General features: G+C 43.4%; 1 protein-coding gene across 2 annotated transcripts in view; it reads left to right on the forward strand.

Annotated features, from left to right (window-relative positions):
- Window positions 1–21737, forward strand: part of RUNX2 (RUNX family transcription factor 2) — a gene marked incomplete at both ends in the record, with an annotated part of 230210 nt that overhangs the window by 129599 nt on the left and 78874 nt on the right. For both annotated transcript variants that reach the window (XM_080341028.1, XM_080341027.1), the window contains one exon: window positions 2616–2777. In XM_080341028.1, the coding sequence (XP_080197154.1) occupies window positions 2616–2777 (162 nt within the window). The remainder of the gene's footprint in view (window positions 1–2615; window positions 2778–21737) is intronic.

A 21737-nucleotide genomic window follows, 5' to 3' on the forward strand; every position in this document is an offset into this window, starting at 1 on the left:
CCAGTGTCTGTCACCCTCACTGAGAAGAAGTTTCTTCTCAAATTTGCTTCAGGGCCAGAAGCAGTTAAGTCACAGCACAGCGTCTTCACTAACAGTCCATCCTCTTTTTCCTCTTTCTCTAAAATATTTCGTAGTTTAAAATCTCACAGTATTGGACTCATGGAGAGCTGAAATCCTGTCTATCTATCGATCTATCTATCTATCTATCGATCTATCTATCTATCTATCTATCTACACATAGGTATATATATAAAAGAAACCCGGTATTGCGGCTCTGAGTTTGGGATGAGCTATAGAAGCCATGTATAAATTTAAGCTAGGTGTCTTAAGAATATATTATATGCTTTTGGATCAGCTGGTGGTCTATCCAACCTCATATTCTGCTTCTGAAAATGCAGTATGAGATGTTGCTTTGAATGCCACGTGATCCTTGGAAGGACCACTTTGGCCGTTCGTCCTTGTGTCCAAACAGACGTTTACACTTGTGGGGTTAAGGATGTGAGGTGTAAAATCAAGTCTAGCGTGGGTGTTCGAAGTGGTGAGGGTGCCAGAGATGCTCAAGATCTTGTCATGCCATGAGGATTGCCCTACCAGAAGTGCCATGAAACTCCATAAGGCAGCTACTTTCCTGAGGTTTTCACCATCTTAGACCAAAATCCTGTGAAAACATCCTCTGCTGTGATTTTTTTTCTTCCCTAGCCTTTACCTGCTGTATAATTTCCTTCCAGTATTGGAGCTGACCTAAAACCAAAACTTTAAGGGACTCTGTTTTGAATTCGGAAGCAGAGATTGAAAAGCTCATGGAGTTTGAAGGAGCTTGGATTTGAGATTGTGCTCCTGACACATCATTAATTTCAGGATTGTTTTCCCGGCAAGCCTAGGCTTTCCATTCCCAGTTGAAGATCATTTACCATTAACTGAATGGTGAATTATAGTAGTGGAATGAGGCAGAGAAATATGTCGATATCAGATATAACAACAAGCAGTCAGTCAGATTTGAACCTGTGCCAATCTATACAACCCTAGCCTTGAAATTGTTAAAACAAAGAAGTTCATTACATTTAATGATCAAGTGTCCTTTGGATTTCTGAGGAGTTTATGTTAACCATTTATATTACTCAGGTCTGATATAAATGGCAAGGAAAATCCTCTTAAAATTAAATGGGAAAGTTGCATGTTTTTATATATATCTATATAGTTATTTTGCTTCAAGGAAGTATCTGCTTTCCAGACATCTCTTCAAACAAATCATGTCTGAACAGAAAAAATAAACAAGGAATAGCTGAAACTACAAGGTTTGCTCTGTGGAAGAGCAAGGGAAGGAGTTAAAAAAAAAAAAAGAAGAAAAAAGGTTGGATTTCCTGAAAAAGTGCCTTTGCTTATGCCATGTGGCTATCACATTGCTGTCTACAAAGTAGGGCCTTAGCACAGTGCTCTGGTGTAGCAGGTTCTCCAAATTGAGTGGACCTGATGTGCTTCATGGAAAATATTGAGGAGGATTTGGAGGCATATGCTACAATTTCTATGAGTCAGTTCAGAGACAGTTTTCTGTTTATTGTGCAGGGCCCAAAACAAACTTTGGGGTGAAAAGCGCTTTGATTTATCAATCTAAAGAAAAAAAGTAATAATTTATGAGGCTCTCGGTGGTATCTTTGTCACCAGATATTAACTGAGAGCAAATGGTTTATAAATCTGATCACCAGTGACTAAAACTCATCTGCCTCTCTCTCATTCAGTGCAATTCACCAGTGCTTCAGCAAAAAATAAACTATTCATCCTTAAAATAGGATAGAGGTTGTGGAGTCTCTTTCTCTGGAGACATTCGAACCCACCTGGACACATTCCTGTGCGATTTGCTCTGGTGAACCTGCCTTAGCAGGTGGGTTGGACTGGATGATCTCCAGAGGTCCCTTCCAACCCCAACCAGTCTAGGATTTTGTGAAAATAATTTCCTCCACAGTGAGCTGTAGCAAGTACATCAAAAGGCATCATTAGCTTCCAATAGTTATCCCAAGCCTTTTGGTTTCATATTGTTCTAATTGAGGTGACTGAAGGTAATTGGGCCAGCATCCAAATGTGCCATTTTTGGACGAGTGCTCATAAGATTAATGACATTTTCCTTCTTGGGTAGTGTTTTCAGCACTGAAAACACTTCTGTGTAGTGTTTGAACTGGATAACAACTTGATAGGCATACCAAGTGCTGGCTGTAGAGTCTCCCCACCTCTCAAGTCCACTTCTTAAACCTGGACCAAGGTCTCATACTTGCTGCCTGCTTATCTGTCTGAATCCATGAGGACTGGCGAGTCTTGATATAACACGCTGTTAAACCTGGGCGAGAGACATCAGAAATTTTGCAGCACAGCTGCTAGATCTTTTAAAACTTTGCTCACTGCTCTGTTAATTTCCCCAAAAAATTGTTATGGAAGGGGAAATGCGCAGAGCAAGGCTTGAAGGGGTTGCGTTCTAGAGGAGCAGGTTGTGTTTCATTGCATTCTCATTCCTTATAGCACTGATGTGTGTGTGTGTTCAGTAATGCCCCCTCTGACAATAAGGCTGTTGATGCACTAAAATTCTTCTTCCTTTTTAAAAAATGTTCTTGTTTGTTTTCCCCTAGACCCCAGGCAGACGCAGTCATCCCCGCCGTGGTCCTATGACCAGTCCTATCCATCCTACTTGAGCCAGATGACTTCACCATCCATTCACTCCACGACTCCCCTGTCCTCCACTCGAGGGACAGGACTTCCAGCCATCACCGATGTGCCCAGACGCCTCTCAGGTAAAGACCATGTTTTGCCTAAAAGAATTATGGAGATAAGGAACAGGACTGGCAGATGCTGCCTCCGTGGCCTCAGACAAAGCTTAATAAGAAGAGCGAAGCTCACTTGGTGATACGGGGTAACTGCACGGTGGGCAGGGGGTCAAAGTCCCTTATTTTTTTTTAAGTGGAAGAGCTGCTGTGTTGCTCTGAGCATGTATCATTTGAATGTGCCCAGGTCCACTTCAGATCAGACTATTTTTTAATTGTGAACCTGGTTCTATGAACAAATTTTCTCCTTTTTTTTTTCCTCCTATAAGAGGATGTTCACTTGCATGTTTTAATGTAATTGTGATATTCTCTATTTTTTGGTGCTTTACTTTTGTGGTGTGAGTGATGTTAGGCATCCTGACAGATAGGTGCCTTTAATTCTTCAATAGTAAAGGCTAAGGTTCATTCTCCTGCATTTCAATCCAGTAGCTAGGAAAGCCTGTTTCCTTAGTCAATGTGTACTTAAGATGTCTATCAGAAACTAGCTGAGTCACTTTAGGGTAAAGATTGGACAAATTGTGCTTTGGAAGAATGCAGGAGAGAAGAAATATGTTTAGGAGCATAGACAAGACAGCAGCGAGGAACTGAGACTTTTTTTTAAATGAAACAAATGTACATTTACATACTGTGCAATTCATGTCTAATGGTCTCAGTGATAAAACCATCTGTGTGAAGTAATCTGATTGCCCCAAAGTAAGATAGAGCCTGTCATGGCACACAGTCACCTTGTACATCTTGCCAAAAATGAGGAACCTTAGGGAAGGGAGGCTCAGTATTAAAACTCCAACCTTGCAAGTGTGGAAATATTAGCAGCGTATGCCAAGAAAGCATGTGTAATGTAAAGAAAGTCTTTATGATTCATTAATGAAAACCAAAGAATCAGTCTTATTACATCTACTTTTTGCATGTTTGCAAGATATTATTATAATCTTGGATGCTGCTGCCATACACCTGTTTGACTCGCAGCCAGGTGAATTTCTTGCCGTCGTGTTTTTCGTGTTTTCCCTTTCCACCAAGCTCATAGCGCTGGAAATGTTGATCACTCCACTGAGCTGCATCACTGACAAGCTGAACTTCAGCCAGCAGGCCTGTAGGATTTGATTAGCATAGACTCCTTGATTTCTTTCATCTTGGGGGAGGGAAGCTTTGTTTCTCAAACAAACATCTGCAAAAAAACCCCAACCCTCCACGGTCCTAGCGCGCTCTGCCTTCTCAGAGATGCCAAACAGCCCTATGTGGGCTGTGGGTTGGAGGGCAGTGGAGCAGGTTCCTGCGGGCTCTCCGTGCAACGCGCTGACTTCGTTCGAAAAAACTTGTTGGGCTTGATGCTGAGGAAATGCTTTGTGTGGCCCCAAACAGGTTCCCTTTGAGTCGGAGCCTCCCGATGGTCTGTGTTGTTGGTTATTTTTGCAATTGTGCCCCCAGCAATACCTCCAGGAGACGCTCGGCTGGGACCTCGGCAGCTGTAGCACTGAGTACTTGCCCTGCAGCCCTTGTCTGTGTGTATTCAGACGTGAGCGCCTGGCATGTGGGCACAGGCAGAATGACTAAAAGACCCGTCTGTGTACATTGTGTGGCCGCGGACTGAACTTTTCTGCTGTACTCTACAGTCGGTTGCTTTCACACTCCTTGCCCTTCATCTTCTGGGGGCTCGACTGACGCCTCTGCAATGCTCTTACCTTTTCCCAGAGCGGGGAACTTGCTTCCAGTTAGATTCAAGATTGGAAAAGGGGACTTTGATCTCCCACAAGTGCCAGAGGTTGTCTGCAGTGTTTCCTCATGTTCAGAAATACAGAACAGTGTTCCTGGGTGGAGGACGAACTCTGATGCTCAGGCTGCAAGGAGACACGTTGCAGCCCCAGCTGCAAGCCCTGAGGTTTCTCTCAAGGGTTTCTATGAGCAGTGCCACACGGAGGGAAGGCAGAGTCTGATTTACACACACAAGTGTGTAAATAGAGAGAAATACAAGTTTAGAACTGCTCATTATAGCAACGAGTTCATCTCTCTCACACAGAGAAACATGAGTCTTCACTCAGTTGACACATCTTCCAGAGCAGAACAGAGCTTTGATGGGGGTAAAAATACCTGCTAAGAAACACTAAAAATGTTGGAAAACTTCAGGCACCTCCAGTGCTTGAGGGAGAAATTAGAGTTTTACAAGGCCTTGAATAAAAACAAACTTTGCTTCCCAATACAGTGGCAGAAATCTGATTATCAAGGCTCTTAAAAGTATACAAGGTAATTTTAATGAATGCCACATTTACTGCCTGTTGCTTAACATCATGCAGGAGGAAAAACGGGTAAAACTTCTCCCTTAGGCCTTGGATGTCACTCCCACAGGCCTTCCTACCTGCCTCAATTTCACACCACCCAGCCTTTCCACAGCCCTCCATGGCTTTGCATAGACCACTGCTGAAGTTGTGCTCACCCAGACGTTGAAAATCTACCATCTAATAAAGCAGTGTGTCCTTCAGAAGAGCAGTTCCTGGTTGTATTGTCAGTGGCAACCCTCAATTTTTGCTGGTACTCCCATGACCAGAAACACATCCATGGCCAAAACAATGGTGTTCCTCCCCTTCCTGAGATGGGGACATCTCTTGGTGATGAGGACAACTGTGTTCCCATCATAGATGAGGTTGAGGATCAAAAAAGGCTTGGGGTTGTAGGACAGGAGTTGACGGGAGAATGCCACAGCAGTTCATGCAATTCTCCATCCATGAGAGAGGGGAAAAGGGCACCAGGCTGCAACCCCGACGGGTCGTTGGGGCTGAACTGGTCCTGTCAGCGTCTAGACCAATTTCTTTGCACAACTGAAACATTTGCATGAATGCTGCAGACACGTGCAAATGAGTGCCTGCAGCTGGCAAACTTCAAATATTCATCTTTTATTCTCCAAATGGGTACTAGTGCTGTATTTGCAGCATGGTACAACTAACTAACGATGTGTCACACATATTTGAGCAGTAATCAACAGCAGTAGCTGAAAAGCAAAGCAAAAGAATATTCCCTGGCATCACTCATGAAGCTTTTCAACCAGTGATCTCTTTGGTGCATAAGTCTCATGTTCATATCAATAATAAATAAAAAATAAGCTCATGAGGCCATGCAACTGCCTTACTTTATTGCACCAGCTCAGTCATAAAAAGAGCAGGATTCCTCATATTTTATTAAAATATCTGTCTGTTCAGACTTCCCCAGAAGACAGTGAAAGTTGGTGGCCCAGCAGATTAATATTCTTAATTAAATAATATTGTAGTGGAAACCATGGGAATATAAGAGCATGGTCATTTTAGAGAGAGTTTTGCCTGAGGAACATAGTCTTATAACGTGATTCATAGTGAGTGCACTCAGTCTTTGTGTCCTATGCATAACCAAAGTGCATGTGGGATGGGGAGCATGAGTGTCTATTATGTAATTAATGTATATGATTCATATAAATACACATCACAGCCGTTGTACACCAAGCTTTGGGACTGATCCAGCAAGTCCTCAGCACATGCAATGTTCAGAGCAGAGAGTACAGGTCGGGTTGTTCTGCAGTCACAAGAGGTCTACAGATGTACAGGTAGAGCTGTCCCCAGGGTGGACATCCATATCTGAGACAGCTACCCTCAGCTCCCTCTTGAGTCAGTGAGGATGAACTGGCATTTGCAGGACCTGACTGGTTTGCAGATGAGCTTTACTGGTTGCTGGCAATGCCTTGGGAGAGCCTGTTTCTCTCCACAGGCTCTAAAGTGAACCCAGGTGAGTAGTTCAGGTATAGGCATGTCTGATCTGATAGTCTGCCTTTGGTGAGGTGGTTTAAGAGATGATTGAACTGTCCCATAAACATATCCATATCACAGCCTTGTTACACTTCAGTCTTGGTTTAACTCAGCCATGGTCTGCCTCGCCCTGACCTCTACCTGCTTGCAATGGCAGAGTTCGAGCTTGAATTTAATTTTATTGAGAATACTCCTGAGAAGGGACGTGAAGAGACTTCTCCTTCCCCTGCATTTTTCCTGAACCTTCTGCCTAAACACCAGTCTCTTGCTTTTTGTGAAGTCAAGGCCTTAAGATGCTCCAAGTCCTGCAAGGGTTCAGCGCTGGCTGTGGAAGAGCCTGTCCTACACAACCATGTTTGACAAGCACCTATATGACAAAGGAGAAAATTAAAACTAAAGCTAAATAGTGGGACAAATCACCAAACCTACCTCTTCCAGCCTCGGGCTCGCATTCTTCACAGACAGTTGTCAGTTGGGGATGTGGCCTCATGCCACCATGCCCAAAGTCTCCTGTCCCATGAGTTGGAGATTCTGCAGTGTTCAGGGTGGATTTTGCTGTCTTTATATTTACTGTGTCATTGAATAGGGACACGCTGAGGTAGCTGAGGGACACGCTAGGCTCAGCCTCTAAACGAAAGAAGTTTGCAGACTGATTCCTCTGAACTAAAATGGCCAGGAAGGAGTATCCTAATCAGTTAAATTACTGGTAGAGCTGTTAAAACACCGCTACTGTTAAATTGTCAGCAAGGTTGGTTTTGAGCAGGGTTGGCCAGCAAACTCCCAAGGAGGTCCCAGACCTGGTTTGGATATGAGCAAAGTCCCAAACTCATTCCCGTCGGGAGCTTGGAGGCAGCCACCCCATCGTAGAGGCTAAAAGGATTTAAATTACAGCTGTGGCCAGACTATCCTGGCTGGATTCAGGGCCAGAAAATGGGCCCTAACCCTGGGCTGTTTGCTAGTTTGAGAGTAGTCAAACTTTCCCATTAATTTGCCTCACTGTGTAGATAATCTCCGCATCGTTTTGGATCATCCTGGACCTTCATTGGATATTGAATTTCTCCCACCTCACTGAGGGCTGGCAAGTAGAAACACAACCCTGCTAATGCCAGCTGTGCTCTGGTCAGTGGCAATACTGTTCCTTTACATAATTTAATTTTCATTCTTGTAAGCCTACAATAAAAAGAACACATATAATGGAAGCATCTCCAGCTGAACCTCTGGATTTAGTGTTTGTATGTTAATGAAAAAGTGGCTCAGAGTGACTGGCTTGTTTTTCTTGAGGTCCTGTACTGGTTGTCATCTTGGGTTTCTAACCTTGAATGTGAATTAGCTTGGATTTTGCTTGATGTCACGTACTTGCATGGCCTTTATAATACGGATTTTCCTTTTTGGGGGGCGAATTTGGTCTTAGAAAATTATTAACTTTAAGAAAGAAATGTTGTCTCTCTTCTTCTAGGGAGCTAAGAAAACTTTAGAGGCACTAAGTAAAACCCATGGTCACATGAAGTAGCTATTGCATCCCTTAAGTGCTACGAACTTCATTAGATATTGTGGATAATAAGCACATTTCAGGACTGGACCCTGAAGGCGTTGATGCTGTCTCCAAAATACAATTCTTTTCCTCTTTACAAGCTCTGGGAGGGCAGCAAAATGGTTAATGCCGTGGCTATTGCCAGCAACGGCCTTGGTGTGAGCAGCTCCCGAAATGAATGAGCAGTTCACGCTTCAGCAATATTGTCTCAGGCTCTTGGCAAACCCAAGAAGCCAGCTCAGTTTCTGGTGTGCTCGCTATGCTGTGGTGTTTTTCTTGGTGACTATAACAATTTTCGCTCTGTCTTCTTTTTTCATTTTTTTACATGGAGGCTGAAAGACTCAAGGTTGTCTCTGTCTCCATTTCTCCAAGTTAATTTTCAATGCTTTCCCTGCAAGGTGACACCGCGTTAAAGCTAAGTCAAGAACTTGGGGGAGCTTGGGTCCTCAGAAACAACACGGTCATTTTGCTGCCCTCCCTAAACTTGCAACTTGTCTTTTTTTTTTTTCCTCATTATTTTTCAGTGGTTCTATTTATTTTGTTTACCACAGGTTATCCATTTTTAGTTTCCTGCCCACTTGTTGCCACCTGGGAATCTCAGCCCCTTGGCACTCGCCTGTGGGGTTTCAATAGCGGCCTCTCTGCCGAGTAGAATCTCTCATTGATATAATTGTCCTGAAGATGCGCTGCATGATCCCTACCTCAAGGACGAAGGCCAAATTTTTCTAGCGTGGGTGGCCTCAAATTAGGCACCTATACCCATATTTAGGTGGTAAAACAAGTAGGCTGATTTTCAGACGTTTGAATATTATAATGTGTGTCTTTAAGCCCTTTTCATTTACTTAAAATGGTTGTTGGGAGAGGAAATAAACAGGAAAAATGAAAGCAGAGGAAAACAGTTTTATTCCTGAAATAAGTGATTTAAAAAATACTGAAAAGAAACAAGTGGAATGTTTTTAAGCGAAATAAATTTGTTGCTGATACAGACAGGAAATAGCACACTCAAATATATGTGGATGTATAGATATATTTTTATCTGAGCCTTTTTTTTTGCAATGTGTTTTATATTTAGGACACATATCAAGATTTGCATCTGTTTCCAGAACTTGCTGCTAACAGTTAGTAATGATGCCAAAACATACTTTAGTTCCAGCTTGAGACCAAATGATATTCAGGGCTTTTTTTTATTACTAATTTAAGGTCTGATATTAATTAAGGAAATTTTCCATAAGTGCCAGGCCTTTTCTGAAGAACTCATTAAAATTATATTAACTTAAACCGGAATCACAGTCTGAGCATGTTTTGTAATGATTATTCTTACTGACTCTGCTGGGTTTTGTAAACAGAATGCTAATTGTTAATGGGGCAACCGGGCGCTTGATTCCAGACTTCCAAAGAGCCAGATCCTTAGCCATAACCTAGATCTGTGCTCCCAATAAAGCCAATAAGCTCCTAACTGGAAGGCTGGAAGACCAAGCTCTTAGTTTCATCCTTGTGCTAAGGCGTATGATGATTTCTCCATTCCCCTGGTGGAATCACTGTTGGTTTTCTACCTAGGATGGAGCCAGCAGTGGTGGCTGATGCAGGGCCACATGTGCCCTGGTATGGTACATCAATATAACTCCATACTTGAAGCTCTCTGGTAGATGCAGCGAATCAGACAAGGTGATCTGGATTGCTTATTTTGCCCTTTACTCTCTGTGGCCTGGAGTCTTTGTTCTACTGAATTTGGTTCCATTAATTGCACAAGCTGAATTTATGAAACAGTTCCATAAAATGTGGGAGAATTTGCTTCTTGTTAAAGTGTGAATGTGTTTGGTACAAGATAGGCAGAAAAGTGTCATCTTCTGCCAAATTTTGTGAAACTTACACTAAAAAGTACAACTCAAGGAAAAAAAAAAAAAAACAACACATGCTGCTTGTAGAAATATCTGGAGCTGCCTTGACTTTTGGTCAAATTTCCTCACATTTCTGGCCGTACAGAATTTGATCATGAAGGGAGCATTAGGGCTTAGCAGAACTTCACAACACCTTTTTGAAGTGGTTTAGTAATGGTTGTTGGCCCCATTTTACAGATGCCCAAATCTCCTCCCCTCTCGATGGATGTTTTAGCAGAAGAGGATCTTGTGTCATGCCAGTTTGGTTGTCAGATTTAAAAGAGCATTGATATTGGTGATACTGGGCTGATACTGGTGACCAAAGGTAAGAGCCGTGCAGCGGTTCAGGCTTTCTCTGGTTGTACAAAAGAAAACAGCGTAGGCAGCAAAGAAGATGAATGAGTTAAAATGAAGGTCACACCTTCACGTGGCTCATAAAGAATGTTATTAAGAGAGAAGGAACTATTTTATATGCATTAAGGGAGGGTATTTGGGGATGCTAATCTGGAAATCTCTTAATATTTGCTTGCAGACTGACTCAAAAAGAGTAAGGGAAGGGATCAAAGCAGGAGATGCCTTCCCTAGCTTGGGACAGGCTCCCCATGTCCTCAAGATTGGTGTGCAGATGGTGCAGGGTCCCCTTGGAGGGAACCCAATCCTGCACCCACATGGTGCTCGGTGGTGCAGCAAGTTTTTATGGAGGGCAAGGAGTTTTAGTAATGGTGGAGCTTCATCTATAAAGCTCAGGGGAGAATAATTTGATATAAAGAGCTTTCCACAGATATATAGATTCATAGGTTATTAACACAGTGAAGCCCCTGCAATCATCAGCTTTGAAACCAGCTGTGAGATTTCCCCAAATTAGCTCTCATTTGAACTTCAGGATAACCCTGGAGAAAAAAAGAATTAAAACTCAGTTGGTCTTCATTTAAAAATTTCCAGGGAAGCAAAATCCACCACAACCTTTGGTTACAGATGCTAATTAAGCCCTCTTTGGAAATGTGGGTCTGATTACTAGTCTGAATTTGTCCAGCTTTAGTTTCCACTCATTTGAACTTGCTATAACTTTGCCTGCCAGATTGCAGCACCACTTTTTAGTTCTATGGCTGGAGCGGGTTCCTATAGGTTTTGTCCTCGTGACAGATAAGACAAGAAGATGGTCGAGAAAGGAGGTCGCTCTGGTGGGTCTCAGGGTGGTGTCAGAAGCCACAGGGAACTGGATGTCATGGGACACAGAATTGGGTTGACTTGTGAGGAGGCTGGAGGGACATTGCAAAAATGTTTCGGTCATTTAAGTTTGCTACAGGTTCACTATGGTCTATCAAGTAGTGGAAGTTTTCTTCCCTAATCAGCCGAACACCTACAATATCCAATAAAACTGATTATTTTTGGTTGAATTACTGGTGGAACTCTACTTTTCCAGCCCACCTGAAAAAACGCACTGAGGAAGCATTTTTCACTGGTTTTGCAGGCTTCTGTGATTCCTTTAGGAATTTTTCTGCTTTTTCTTTTATTTGCCCAATTGTAAAGTCCATCCCATTTTTGCTAACAAAATGAATCGTTTTTGCTAACAAAATGAATTTAATTCCTCATCCACTACCCTAGATGGAGGTACAGGAATAGGACAGCCAGATATGCATCCTTCCCTAGTTTTCATACACGGTTTAACCTTTAATTTTAAGAAACACAGCTGTAGTCGCGAGTGCTTCTTCTTTCAAGTTTAGTGAGCATTGTTCCGAAAAGCAAAGAGTGGAGCTCTGGTTGTGGCCCTATTATGTAGCAGACATCCAGCAAGAGCAACCTCTTTGCTCTCCATGTTCATAATTATTCCGTAGGATAATTTGCAAACAGAGAGTGGAAACCATTGGGATTACTTGGACCAGGCAATGCTCTCATTGCATGAAGAAGTTTAGTTCTGGCAAAAGAGGTATCATACATTTAATTGCAGGGGTTTTGCGTTTTAAAGGTGCTTGTGAATGAGGAGTCAGGGTGCTGTGTCAACTCCAAGGTTCTTGGTCGTTTTTCTCAAAGGGCTCTCCAACTACCCACTTGACCTTTTATCCTGTGGCAGCCATGAATATTTGCCTTAAAATGTTATTTTGTAATGTAGAAGTGTTGAGTGTAGGCAGCTGGAGAAATCCTCCTTGGGCTCTTGTGAGGAAGAGGAGCAACTGTGCTGAGAAGGGGAACACCAGCAGAGAAAAGCAACCTGGAGGATTTAAAACAAGGATCAATTCTGAAAGCAAAATGGAGGGATAGGGCATCTCACGTCGATCTTTCTGCCTCTTAACATCACATTTCTCTGTCGGTAAGAAGTGAAAGGTGGTATGCTTGAGTTAGAAGTGGTACCCACAAAGCCTCTTTCATTTAGATGAAAAGTCCCTACAGAAGTTCTACTGATGCCACATGTGTGGTTTCCACTCGTTATTTTTAATGGTTAACTGGGCTATAGCTGTCTGATCCATAGGCATCAGTGCTTTTTTATGCCCTTTTCTGTTAAACAAGAACTGTCTAGAATTGGCAGCGTATTATGAAGCCACCAGCTAGAGTTTATAGAATTAAGCTGTGCAATGGGCTTGCTTGGAAAACAGGATTGCAGCACAAATACAAGACCAAATGTATAAAGCACATCATTTTTAGCTGATAGATGTCTGTAAAAAACAGCTTGCTGTATTTAATTCTGTGCTGAAATCACATTCTGTGTCGTGTTGAAAGCTGAATGTGAGATTGAAAGCAGATTTCCATGCACTGGAGGTCAGTCCATTTGCCAGGTCGTTTGACAAGGTTTCACATGAGGTTTTGGCTTGAGCTGGAGCACCCGAGTTTGGCTGCTGCAGGTGATGCAGTTCAGTGATCAAAGTGATGGTTGTATCTGTGAGTAGCTAATGGGCCTTTGCTGGAATCACTGCCGACCTCGCAATAGGCAGCAGCTGCTAATATTCTTTGTATTGCGGTAGCATCTGGAAGTCTGATCCCATTGAGCTAAAGACTATACAGTTAAAGGAGGATAAAAAAGAGAGTTGAGTTTACACTCTTAAACACAGTGCAACTGGTTATAAGACGTGCAACAGAATACAGAGGGAACTGAAGAGACATCGAGAGAGCCAGCCAGGTGATAGCAGTGGCATCATCACTGAAATGGGGTCCATCCAGGACCCATCATATTCTCAGCATGGCCAAAAGTGGCTACTCAGTTCCCCCTGGGGTGCAGAACCACAGAATCACACACAGAATGTCAGGGAGTGGAAGGGACCTCAAAAGATCATCCAGTCCAATCCCCCTGCTGGAGCAGGAACACCCAGATGAGGTTACACAGAAAGGTGTCCAGGTGGGTTTGAATGTCTCCAGAGCAGGAGACTCCACTACCCCTCTGGGCAGCCTATTCCAGTGTTCTGATACCTTTACCGAGAAGATATATATATTCTCAAGCTGTAAGGGTTTCCAAAGCTGGAGGTTTATATCTGGATCATTGTATTTAATAGCTGTTGATAGACCACTGTGAATCTACTTACCCTTAAGCAGGTGGGAATAACTCCAGAGGAACTGCTAGATCAATTCTGTATTTCCTATAGGTCTGTAGTGTCATAGTCATATATGACTGACAGGGACCTCATGAGATTGTATGATCTGTGCCCCTCTGTGCAGAAATAGGATTCAACATCTGCAGGTCATTCCTGTTAAGTGTAGCCAACTAGCTATGTGTATTGCTGCCATTGAAAACAAAAATAAAACCAGGTCCCAAAGAAGGAAAAATCCCAGCCAAAAAACTTCATTAAGATTGAAATAGATCATTTCAGGGCAGTTAAGAGATTTTTAGAAAATAAACTTAAAAACGAAGGAAGTCATAGCTAACATTATAAAAGAACAGATGAAAAAACCCTTGAGAAGTGATGGGGGCTTTATGAATACATTCAAAATATTCCTGGGCTTCTGAATGGGGCTGCTGGCTGTAAAATGGGAGATCATCACTGCAGTGTGGTGAATAGACCTGGAGCTGTGTAGGGTTTGTCGGCATCAACAGAGAGAGAGTATAGAATAGAAACCTCTGTGAGAAAGAGCATAAACATCTAAATAGCCTCTGGGGCACAGATTGCACGGGCTGGTGTCCGGACTAGGGACTGAGGACTGAAAATTAGACCTTCTGCAAAGGTGACTGGTTTACCAAATAGGAAGGCAAGCAAGTGCCTCAAAAACACCAGGAGGGCTGCTGGCCCCAAATCTCTGCAGCGTGAGCCCGGGATGAAATGGCTCATTGGAAGAGGCGTCTCGCACAAGCTCCGCGGAGGAAGTCCCCGGGAGCTGTGATGTGGATGCTGGCACTGTCGAAGGAGCCACAGAGGAATCCTGGCAATGGGAAAAAGGCACCTCTCTTCCCCTTTTCTTCCCTCATCCTCTCTCAAATATCTCCCTCTAAAGGGATTTTTTGTTTTTGTTTTCGTTTTGATTCCTGCTAAAAGCCAACCCGTGTTGTATTTTTTTTTATGGGTGAAAAGAAGCGCAAGGGAGGATCTAAGTACCACCGGAGCCTAATTTGGAGCCGTCGTATTAGATTCCAAAATTAGATAGGAAGCTGGGTTTAAGAGTAGACCAAACCCAACCGGTTCCTAGTTTGGCCTGGCCCGTGTAGGTGGGCCAGGCTGGTTTGGAGCTGTTTTGAGGACAGGCTGCTTGCCCGTGGAGGAAACAGTTCCAGGCGCACTGGAGCTAGAGTGCAGAGCCTGGTCCTCAGCCGGGCCAGCTCTGCTCTCACCGGTCTGCTCTGCACATGAGCCGGAGGGACCTTGAGCTGAAAGCGATTCTAGCCCTGGCTTTCGCAAAAGCAACACGGCAATAATTCAGACTGACTTGCATGCCTCTTCTTTTATTTCAGATACAGGGATTGCTTATGGACTTTTATTTTAAGCAAATTTCTCTTTACTTTGTCTGACTTTCACTTTTCTGTGTCTTCACTTGTGGAAGAGCTTATAAAAAATGTCTGAAGGGTTTTGCCTTTAATCTTTCTAACATTACAACATCTTCCAACAAAGGATTTAATAGTATTTTCCAAACTGTGCTACTGACCTTTGTTGCTTGGCTAATATGAAGTATTAAAATATCCATCTTATAGCAAGCAAAATTTAGCCAGGAAAATGAAATTATATGCCCAAAGACACAAGCAAATCATTAGCAAGAGCCAGAAAGCAATGCATCACATTTCCCTTTTCAAGAGCTTTAATAACAGTTTTAATGGATAAATGAAATGGGCATTCTAAACTTCTAAATAATGCTTTTGCTTTATTGTTTTTTTCAATGTCCAATTGTCCTGTGCAATATCTCTGTGATAGATTTATTTTTTTAACCAACCTGGTTAGAAGTTGTCCAAACTCTCTTTTGAAATAAAGCAAATTTAGAGACTAGTCAGGTTATCCTGGCTTAACTACAGGCTTAGTTAGACTTTGGTAGGAGTGTGCATTTCTACAGCCTATGGCAAGCACAAGGTGGTGAGTCTTAACTTAATCATCTGTTAGAGAATTATAGTATCTCACATTTACCGTGAGCTGTGGCCATTCGAATGACCGTTACTGTGGTTTATCTGAGACGTGGTAACTTGGGTTTTAAGTTCAGACCGTCAATAGTGATTTGAGCTGCTAGCGGTATAGCTGAAGTTGCCATACAGCAGGCGGCCTAAAGAGTGTTTATGATGTGAGCCATTACAGATCAAAGTCTGTTTCTTTTTCTCATCGCCAGTTTCCTGAGAGGATAAAAACCATATTCAGACTATTGAGAAGAAGCGTTTATTGAGAGGTATTCGAAGTTGGGCTGGTTTGATCTGCAGCTCAGCTGTTGCATGGAGATGCTGTGTAGACAAGCTTATAATGGATTGAAATTCAGCTCACAGTAATTTGCCTTAACTTAGCAAGAAAACTCAGGGTCTGAAATTAATGAAAAAATATATAAATGGAAGGCTTTACACTGCTTTTATTAAATGAGGTTGAAAATTATTTATTGTTTAAATAGTGCAATGCTGAATATAAAAATGGAGGTGGGACCTCTAGCCGTGCTATACAACTGTGTTTAGCGAACTGTGTTCTGCTGAATTTGATGGCAGTTTGGTATTTTATTGGGCATTTAGTACCTAAATGTGTGGATTGAAACTCCTGCAGGTCTTTGCGCTGGTTGGTGTTGGTGACCCTTAGATATGAGAGCAGCAGCTCTTGCTAAAACAGAGCTCTGCCCCACGAGACGGATGCTTCATTTCAGCTTGTTATTCACCCCTACATCTCCCTGCAGGGCTCCTTTGCACCCTGAGCCTCCCCAGATTCCTTTGACCAGCAGGTCCTGAGTCACGCTGACGTGTTTGACAATTTTATCACGGCCTAACGTTACCGCTGTTCATGTTACTTGGGGGAAATGTTATGTTCTCGCTGTAAGGAAAAAAAACTCTGGCCGTCGCTGGGTGAGTTATTTTCCACTGTTTTCACTCCAACAGCGTTATTTCGCCTGCTGCTAAAATTCTTAACCTAAGATGGAAATGCCTCCCTGGTATCTCCCCTCTTATTTCTCTGGTACCCAGAAGCTCCCTGTGGATTAATGGACCCTCATCCCCTCTGGAGCGGCTGCTCTTCCAGCACCAGCAGCCGCTCTCAGCTGCAGGACGAGGGGTGTCTATTCACCCTCCGGGAACACGGCACTTTATGCCAGGGAGGATTAAAAAATAAGGCAAAACCAAAACCCAACATCATGGCCCTGGATGTGGACAGGGACCGAAGCTGAAAATGTCCGTTGAAGGCAGAAGTTATTTTGGAGGGGAAAAAAATGTGGTTTTAATTGCTTAGATGAGGTGGTTTCGTGTTTTATGGATGTCTGGGGGCTGGGGAGGTGCCTTTTCTTCCTCTGTGTATGATATTGTTTGAGCAAAAAAAAAGATGGGACTATCTATGTTTGTGAATTTAAGTTTTTTTGGCCAGAAGCGTAAGAATTTGTAGAGTTTGATTCTTCTCTGTAAAAAAAAAAATAAGGCGTTTTGAGAACAAGGCCCGGGTAACCAAAATATGTTTGTTTTTGTTTAAATCACTCAGTAGAGAAATCGTCTCTTGTCTATTGTTAAGGGAGAGGTTTAAATCAAAGGCAAATTCTACATATTCTAAAATATACAGACAACTCTTTGAAAGCAAAGCCAAACAAAACTTTAAAAGAGACCTTCTCCTTGATGCAGAAGTTTTGAGTTAGTTTGGTGCGCTGGGGCTCGGGTGGAAAGAAACGGCCCGAGAAACAAATCACAAATCCCCATTTCGGAGGCGGAAGCCGGGGAGAGCATCGTATTAATAGCACATGAGACCTTTCCACAGAGCTGCTCGTCCAGGGCTTTTCCAGCAGCAGCGAGGAAAAGCCTTTGCCGTTCGTGGGGATTTTTGTGTTCGGATTTGGCTGGGGAAGGTTTAAGTGGCGGAGCGAGGGAGCAGAGGACCTGGTCCTCTCATGTTGGGTGGTCCCTCCTACCGCAAATAACCCTATTGAAAACAGAGGGACTATTTGTGGAGTCATTTGTTTGTCAGGAAAAGTAGGGTTTGTAGGATACGGCCCCAATTAGCAGCCAAATTCCTGTTGGTTTTTTTTTTTTTCTCTCGTGATAAAAACACGGCTAGCTGTCGCAGGGATGCACGTAGCATCTCTTCGGTTCCCATTTGAACTACTGCCACTTGCTCCGTGCTTCTTCCCGCTTCCTCTGCCATGCAAAAGTTATTCCAGCACCATTCTTGCTGGGATGAGCTGGCTGTTTCCCTCCAGTCCAGGACTGATGTGTCCTCTGTCCCTTTGCTGTGCCATTTGGGATTGGCAGGGTTTGGGCTGTGGGCTCCAGATTGCTGGTACCCATCAGTGAGGGCACCAGGGGTTTGCTCTTGACCTTCAGCTCCTGCTCGCTGGAGCACATCAGGCAGATGATGTCCACCACTGCCTGACACCCAACACATCATCCCCAACATCAGTCCTGCTTTTAACATGGCCCAGGTACAGTCAACCCCACCCAGAGGACACCCCACAGTCTCCTCTTTTTTGGGAGATATAATTTATGAACAGTTTATCACCGAGCTGCCGTTTTTGGAAACGCTCTTAATTGCTCGCACACGTTATCACAGGGTAGGCGTCCTGCCCGACCCATGAGCTTGGCAGATGCTGGAATGGCTTTTGGGGAGCACTGATAGTGGCACCGTTTTTGGGGGGAGCGGAGCGCTCTCATTATTTATATATATATTTTTTGTGGCTCCCTGTTTGGTAGCCGTAAGTCATTAGTGGCTTTTATTTTTATTATTTTTCCCCTCTTGGAACTGAAATAAGGGCTGAAAGGGTAGATTTGTCCTTCTTTTCTCTCTCTTTTTTTTGGCTAATCTGAGGCACGCTGCCACATCTGAAGCCACTTGGCTCATTATGGATTTCATGGAAACTGATTCCCTGAAAGTGTTTCCATATGTGTGTTCCCAATATATCCCATCCTCTTCTAAATGGGAGTACAAACTCGCACACGAGCTGGAAATGGCTTCAGGATGTGACAGAGAAGTCATATGACTGGAGTGGCACTGTGTGTGGCCCTCGCTGAAAGACACGGTGTCCTGTGTGCTGGCTCCCATCCTACACTAGATCCAGTTTCAAAGAATATCTTCCTTCCCGACTTCTTAAAGAAAAAACCTTAATCAAGAACCAGCAAGGAATCCTCTGTCCTTCATCCTCAGGAGGGACGTGTGGTAGTTAAATGAGATTGGAAAGGAAAATTTGGGTGGGGGAAAATACAAGAGGGGTTGAAAGGGTGAAATTACAGAGCAATGCCAAGGGCTTTCCCCCTGTCCTGTCCCCCCTCCCCGGCCTCTGCAAAACAGTTTCTTTGTGTCTGAGGATCAGATGGTATTTCTGAGTTGCTAGCATGCAGTGGAAAAGTACAATTCATGACAACATTGGAAACAAATATTTATACTGGATAGTTAAGGCACATTTTTCTAAAAAAAAAAAAAAAAGTAATAAAGTAGACTGCTATTCTTGATGTATATTATCTTCCCATTGAGTGGATTTATATGGGATTCTTGTACTGACGTTCTCCATCGCCCTGCACGCGTTGCAGCTCTCAGCCTGTGGTTTCACCGCCTTGCTGTAGACAACACCGCTGAGCTTGCCATCCAAGAAGAGCCTCAGATGTTCCTTCTGGTGCCTTTCGGCTGGGTGAAAAAACAGCAGCAGCTGAAATTCAGGCAGGAAGAATCGGGGAGATCTGAACCACGGGCGATACACGCCTGCGCGCGCGTTTGTGCTGTGCAGCACTGCAGAGCTGCTAGACTTATTTCCAGAAAACATTATTTACTTTTTGCTTCCAACATAATGGAAAGGTAGCCTGAGACTTTAAACAAGTGGGGTGGGGGGAGGCTGATATGCTGCCAATCATCTGTGACAGCTCCAGACTCAAGTCACTGAGACAGCAAAGACTGAGAAGTTGAGGGGCTCCTCATCAGACCATCACATCATCCATGGGTGGCAGGTCACAACCACAAGCCAAGGACATATTTCTGCAGTGTGACCATTTGTCTCCCTCCTGTCGTTCTCATCAGAAAGGTTTATGAGCCCTATATGAAGCTTCACAAGAAGGAAGACCTATAAATGACACAGTGATAACTGAGGCTTTTCATAGCTCCATTTCTACTCCCAATGGTCCATCTAGGAGGGGTTTGTTGTTGCTTTTTTCCACATGTAGGAGGAATTTCTACCCATTCATCTTGTTAAATCTAAGATGAGACGCCTCTTGAGGTGCAGGCAGCAGCCACCTGTCTTTAGATGCACAGTGTCACCCAGCAAGACTTAGATGCCTAAAGAAAATCACCTTGTTTCAGCACAATTCATTGAGCAGAAAAGTCCTGTGGAGGGAGCAGAGCAGGTAATGATGGAGCCTGGGCTGGAGAAGTGCAAAGAGACCCTGATTTTGCTGTTAAGCAATGTAACAGCTCTGCTTGGGAAACACTCTCCTTTATTTGCATGAGTGGTACTTTAATGGTTGCTGCTAATTATGTTATTTATGGGGTGTTTCTCCCAGCAAATAGCTTAGGTGCTGCGCCATAAATTCAGTGAAAATATCTATCTGCAAATTAATCCGTGGTATTTTAGGTGCCAAAGTCCTGTTACCTAAATACCAGAAGGCACAAGCGTGCAGTTTACCGTGTGAACTGGGGTACCGAGGGATGGTGAGAAGAGATGAATGAGATTTCAGTTCTTGCATGTTGTGTGCGAGGCTCTGAAGGGGTTAAAATGTTCCTTCCTCCCTCTGACTTTTGTGGGGCTGCTGTGCTTAATAATGTTGGAGTTTAAATGGTCCCAACTAGGCCTTGAAGTTAACACCTTGTTGAGGTGAAGGGAAGAGGAAGGGGGGCCAGTTCACACCTTTTCTCTTGCTATTGTTTGCCAGGAGACCTGCTTGGTGTAATATGGGGGAAAAATGAAAAAGGAAAAAGAAAAAAGGATGTAAAACCCACTTTTTTTTTTCCCCTCCCCTGATTTTTTTTTCTGATTTAAAGCGAGGGAAAAAACATTTGAAAACATACAATTTCCTGTGATAAATGGTTGCAAGCATTCAGAGCAAGCACACTCATCCCAAAAGCAAACTGGGGAGGCAGAAGCACCGTGCATTATTTCTGTGATGGTGCAGGACCCTCATCCTCGCAGCACGTAGATGTGTGGGAAGAGTGTCCCTGAGCTCTGGCACGAAGCTGAGCGCCACTGTAGGTTTGCAGGATCAGAACCTCATGGCTACAGCAAGAAATAGAATCACAGAATCATAAATAAATAAAGTAATAAATAAAACACCAGGCTTAGTAATAGAATCATAGAATCATTTTGGTTGGAAGAGACCTTCAGAATCCTCGAGTTCAACCATGGCACTAAACCATGTCCCTAAGAACCTCGTCTATGCACCTTTTAAACACCTCTGAGGATGGTGACTCCACCACTGCCCTGGGCAGCCTGTTCCAATGCCGACAACCCTTTCTGTGAAGAATTTATTCCTAATATCCAATCAAATAAATAGATGAGGAGGCGCTTTTAGATCCCAGGCTTCTGCAGCAGCATCCAGCAGGAAGGTGGTTGAGCACTTTGGCAGAATCAGAAGTTTGCCAGGAAGGACGCAGGAGAAGGATGGTGCTGTGTGTGATTCACTAAACTCTTATTAGCAGTGGCAGGTGATGAGAATTTAACAAAACGAAGAGCAAAATGACACTCTCCTGCTGCTACAGAAAGATGCTTGGGGAAAACAGAGCTAGTAAATAATCACTCCCCCCCATCCCAGCACGTTGCAAAAAATCCTTAGGATTGCAAAACCAAGTGCTCAGAAATTGGGAAATCTCAGTACTTACGTTGCCTGTGCAACTTTAAATCAGCCTCATTCTGTTTATGCATTATATTACAGATTTTAATTACAGGATCACATGATACTTTTCCCACGGGATTCCTGCCTCATTCAGTGCACAGGATGGACAGTGCTAACTTAATGAGCAGCTCTTCAATATTTTGTTTTCTTCTTGTTCTTTCTATTTCTCCAGGCCTTGCTTATTGCAGAGCATTAAATTCTGTTCTGCAGAAGGAATTCTTAATTTCTCGATGGGCTTTGCTCTAATATTTCTGCCACAGCATTCATATATAGTTTGTTGCAGTGCAATATCCCCGAGAAAGAACGAACCCGCTTTAAAAAGAGTCCTGAGACTGCCTCAGAAGTCTCATGTAATTCAGTGCACCTTCTATGTGTCACCTA

This window comes from Nesoenas mayeri (assembly GCF_963082525.1).
Source record: "Nesoenas mayeri genome assembly, chromosome: 3".
NCBI classification, from domain to species: domain Eukaryota; kingdom Metazoa; phylum Chordata; class Aves; order Columbiformes; family Columbidae; genus Nesoenas; species Nesoenas mayeri.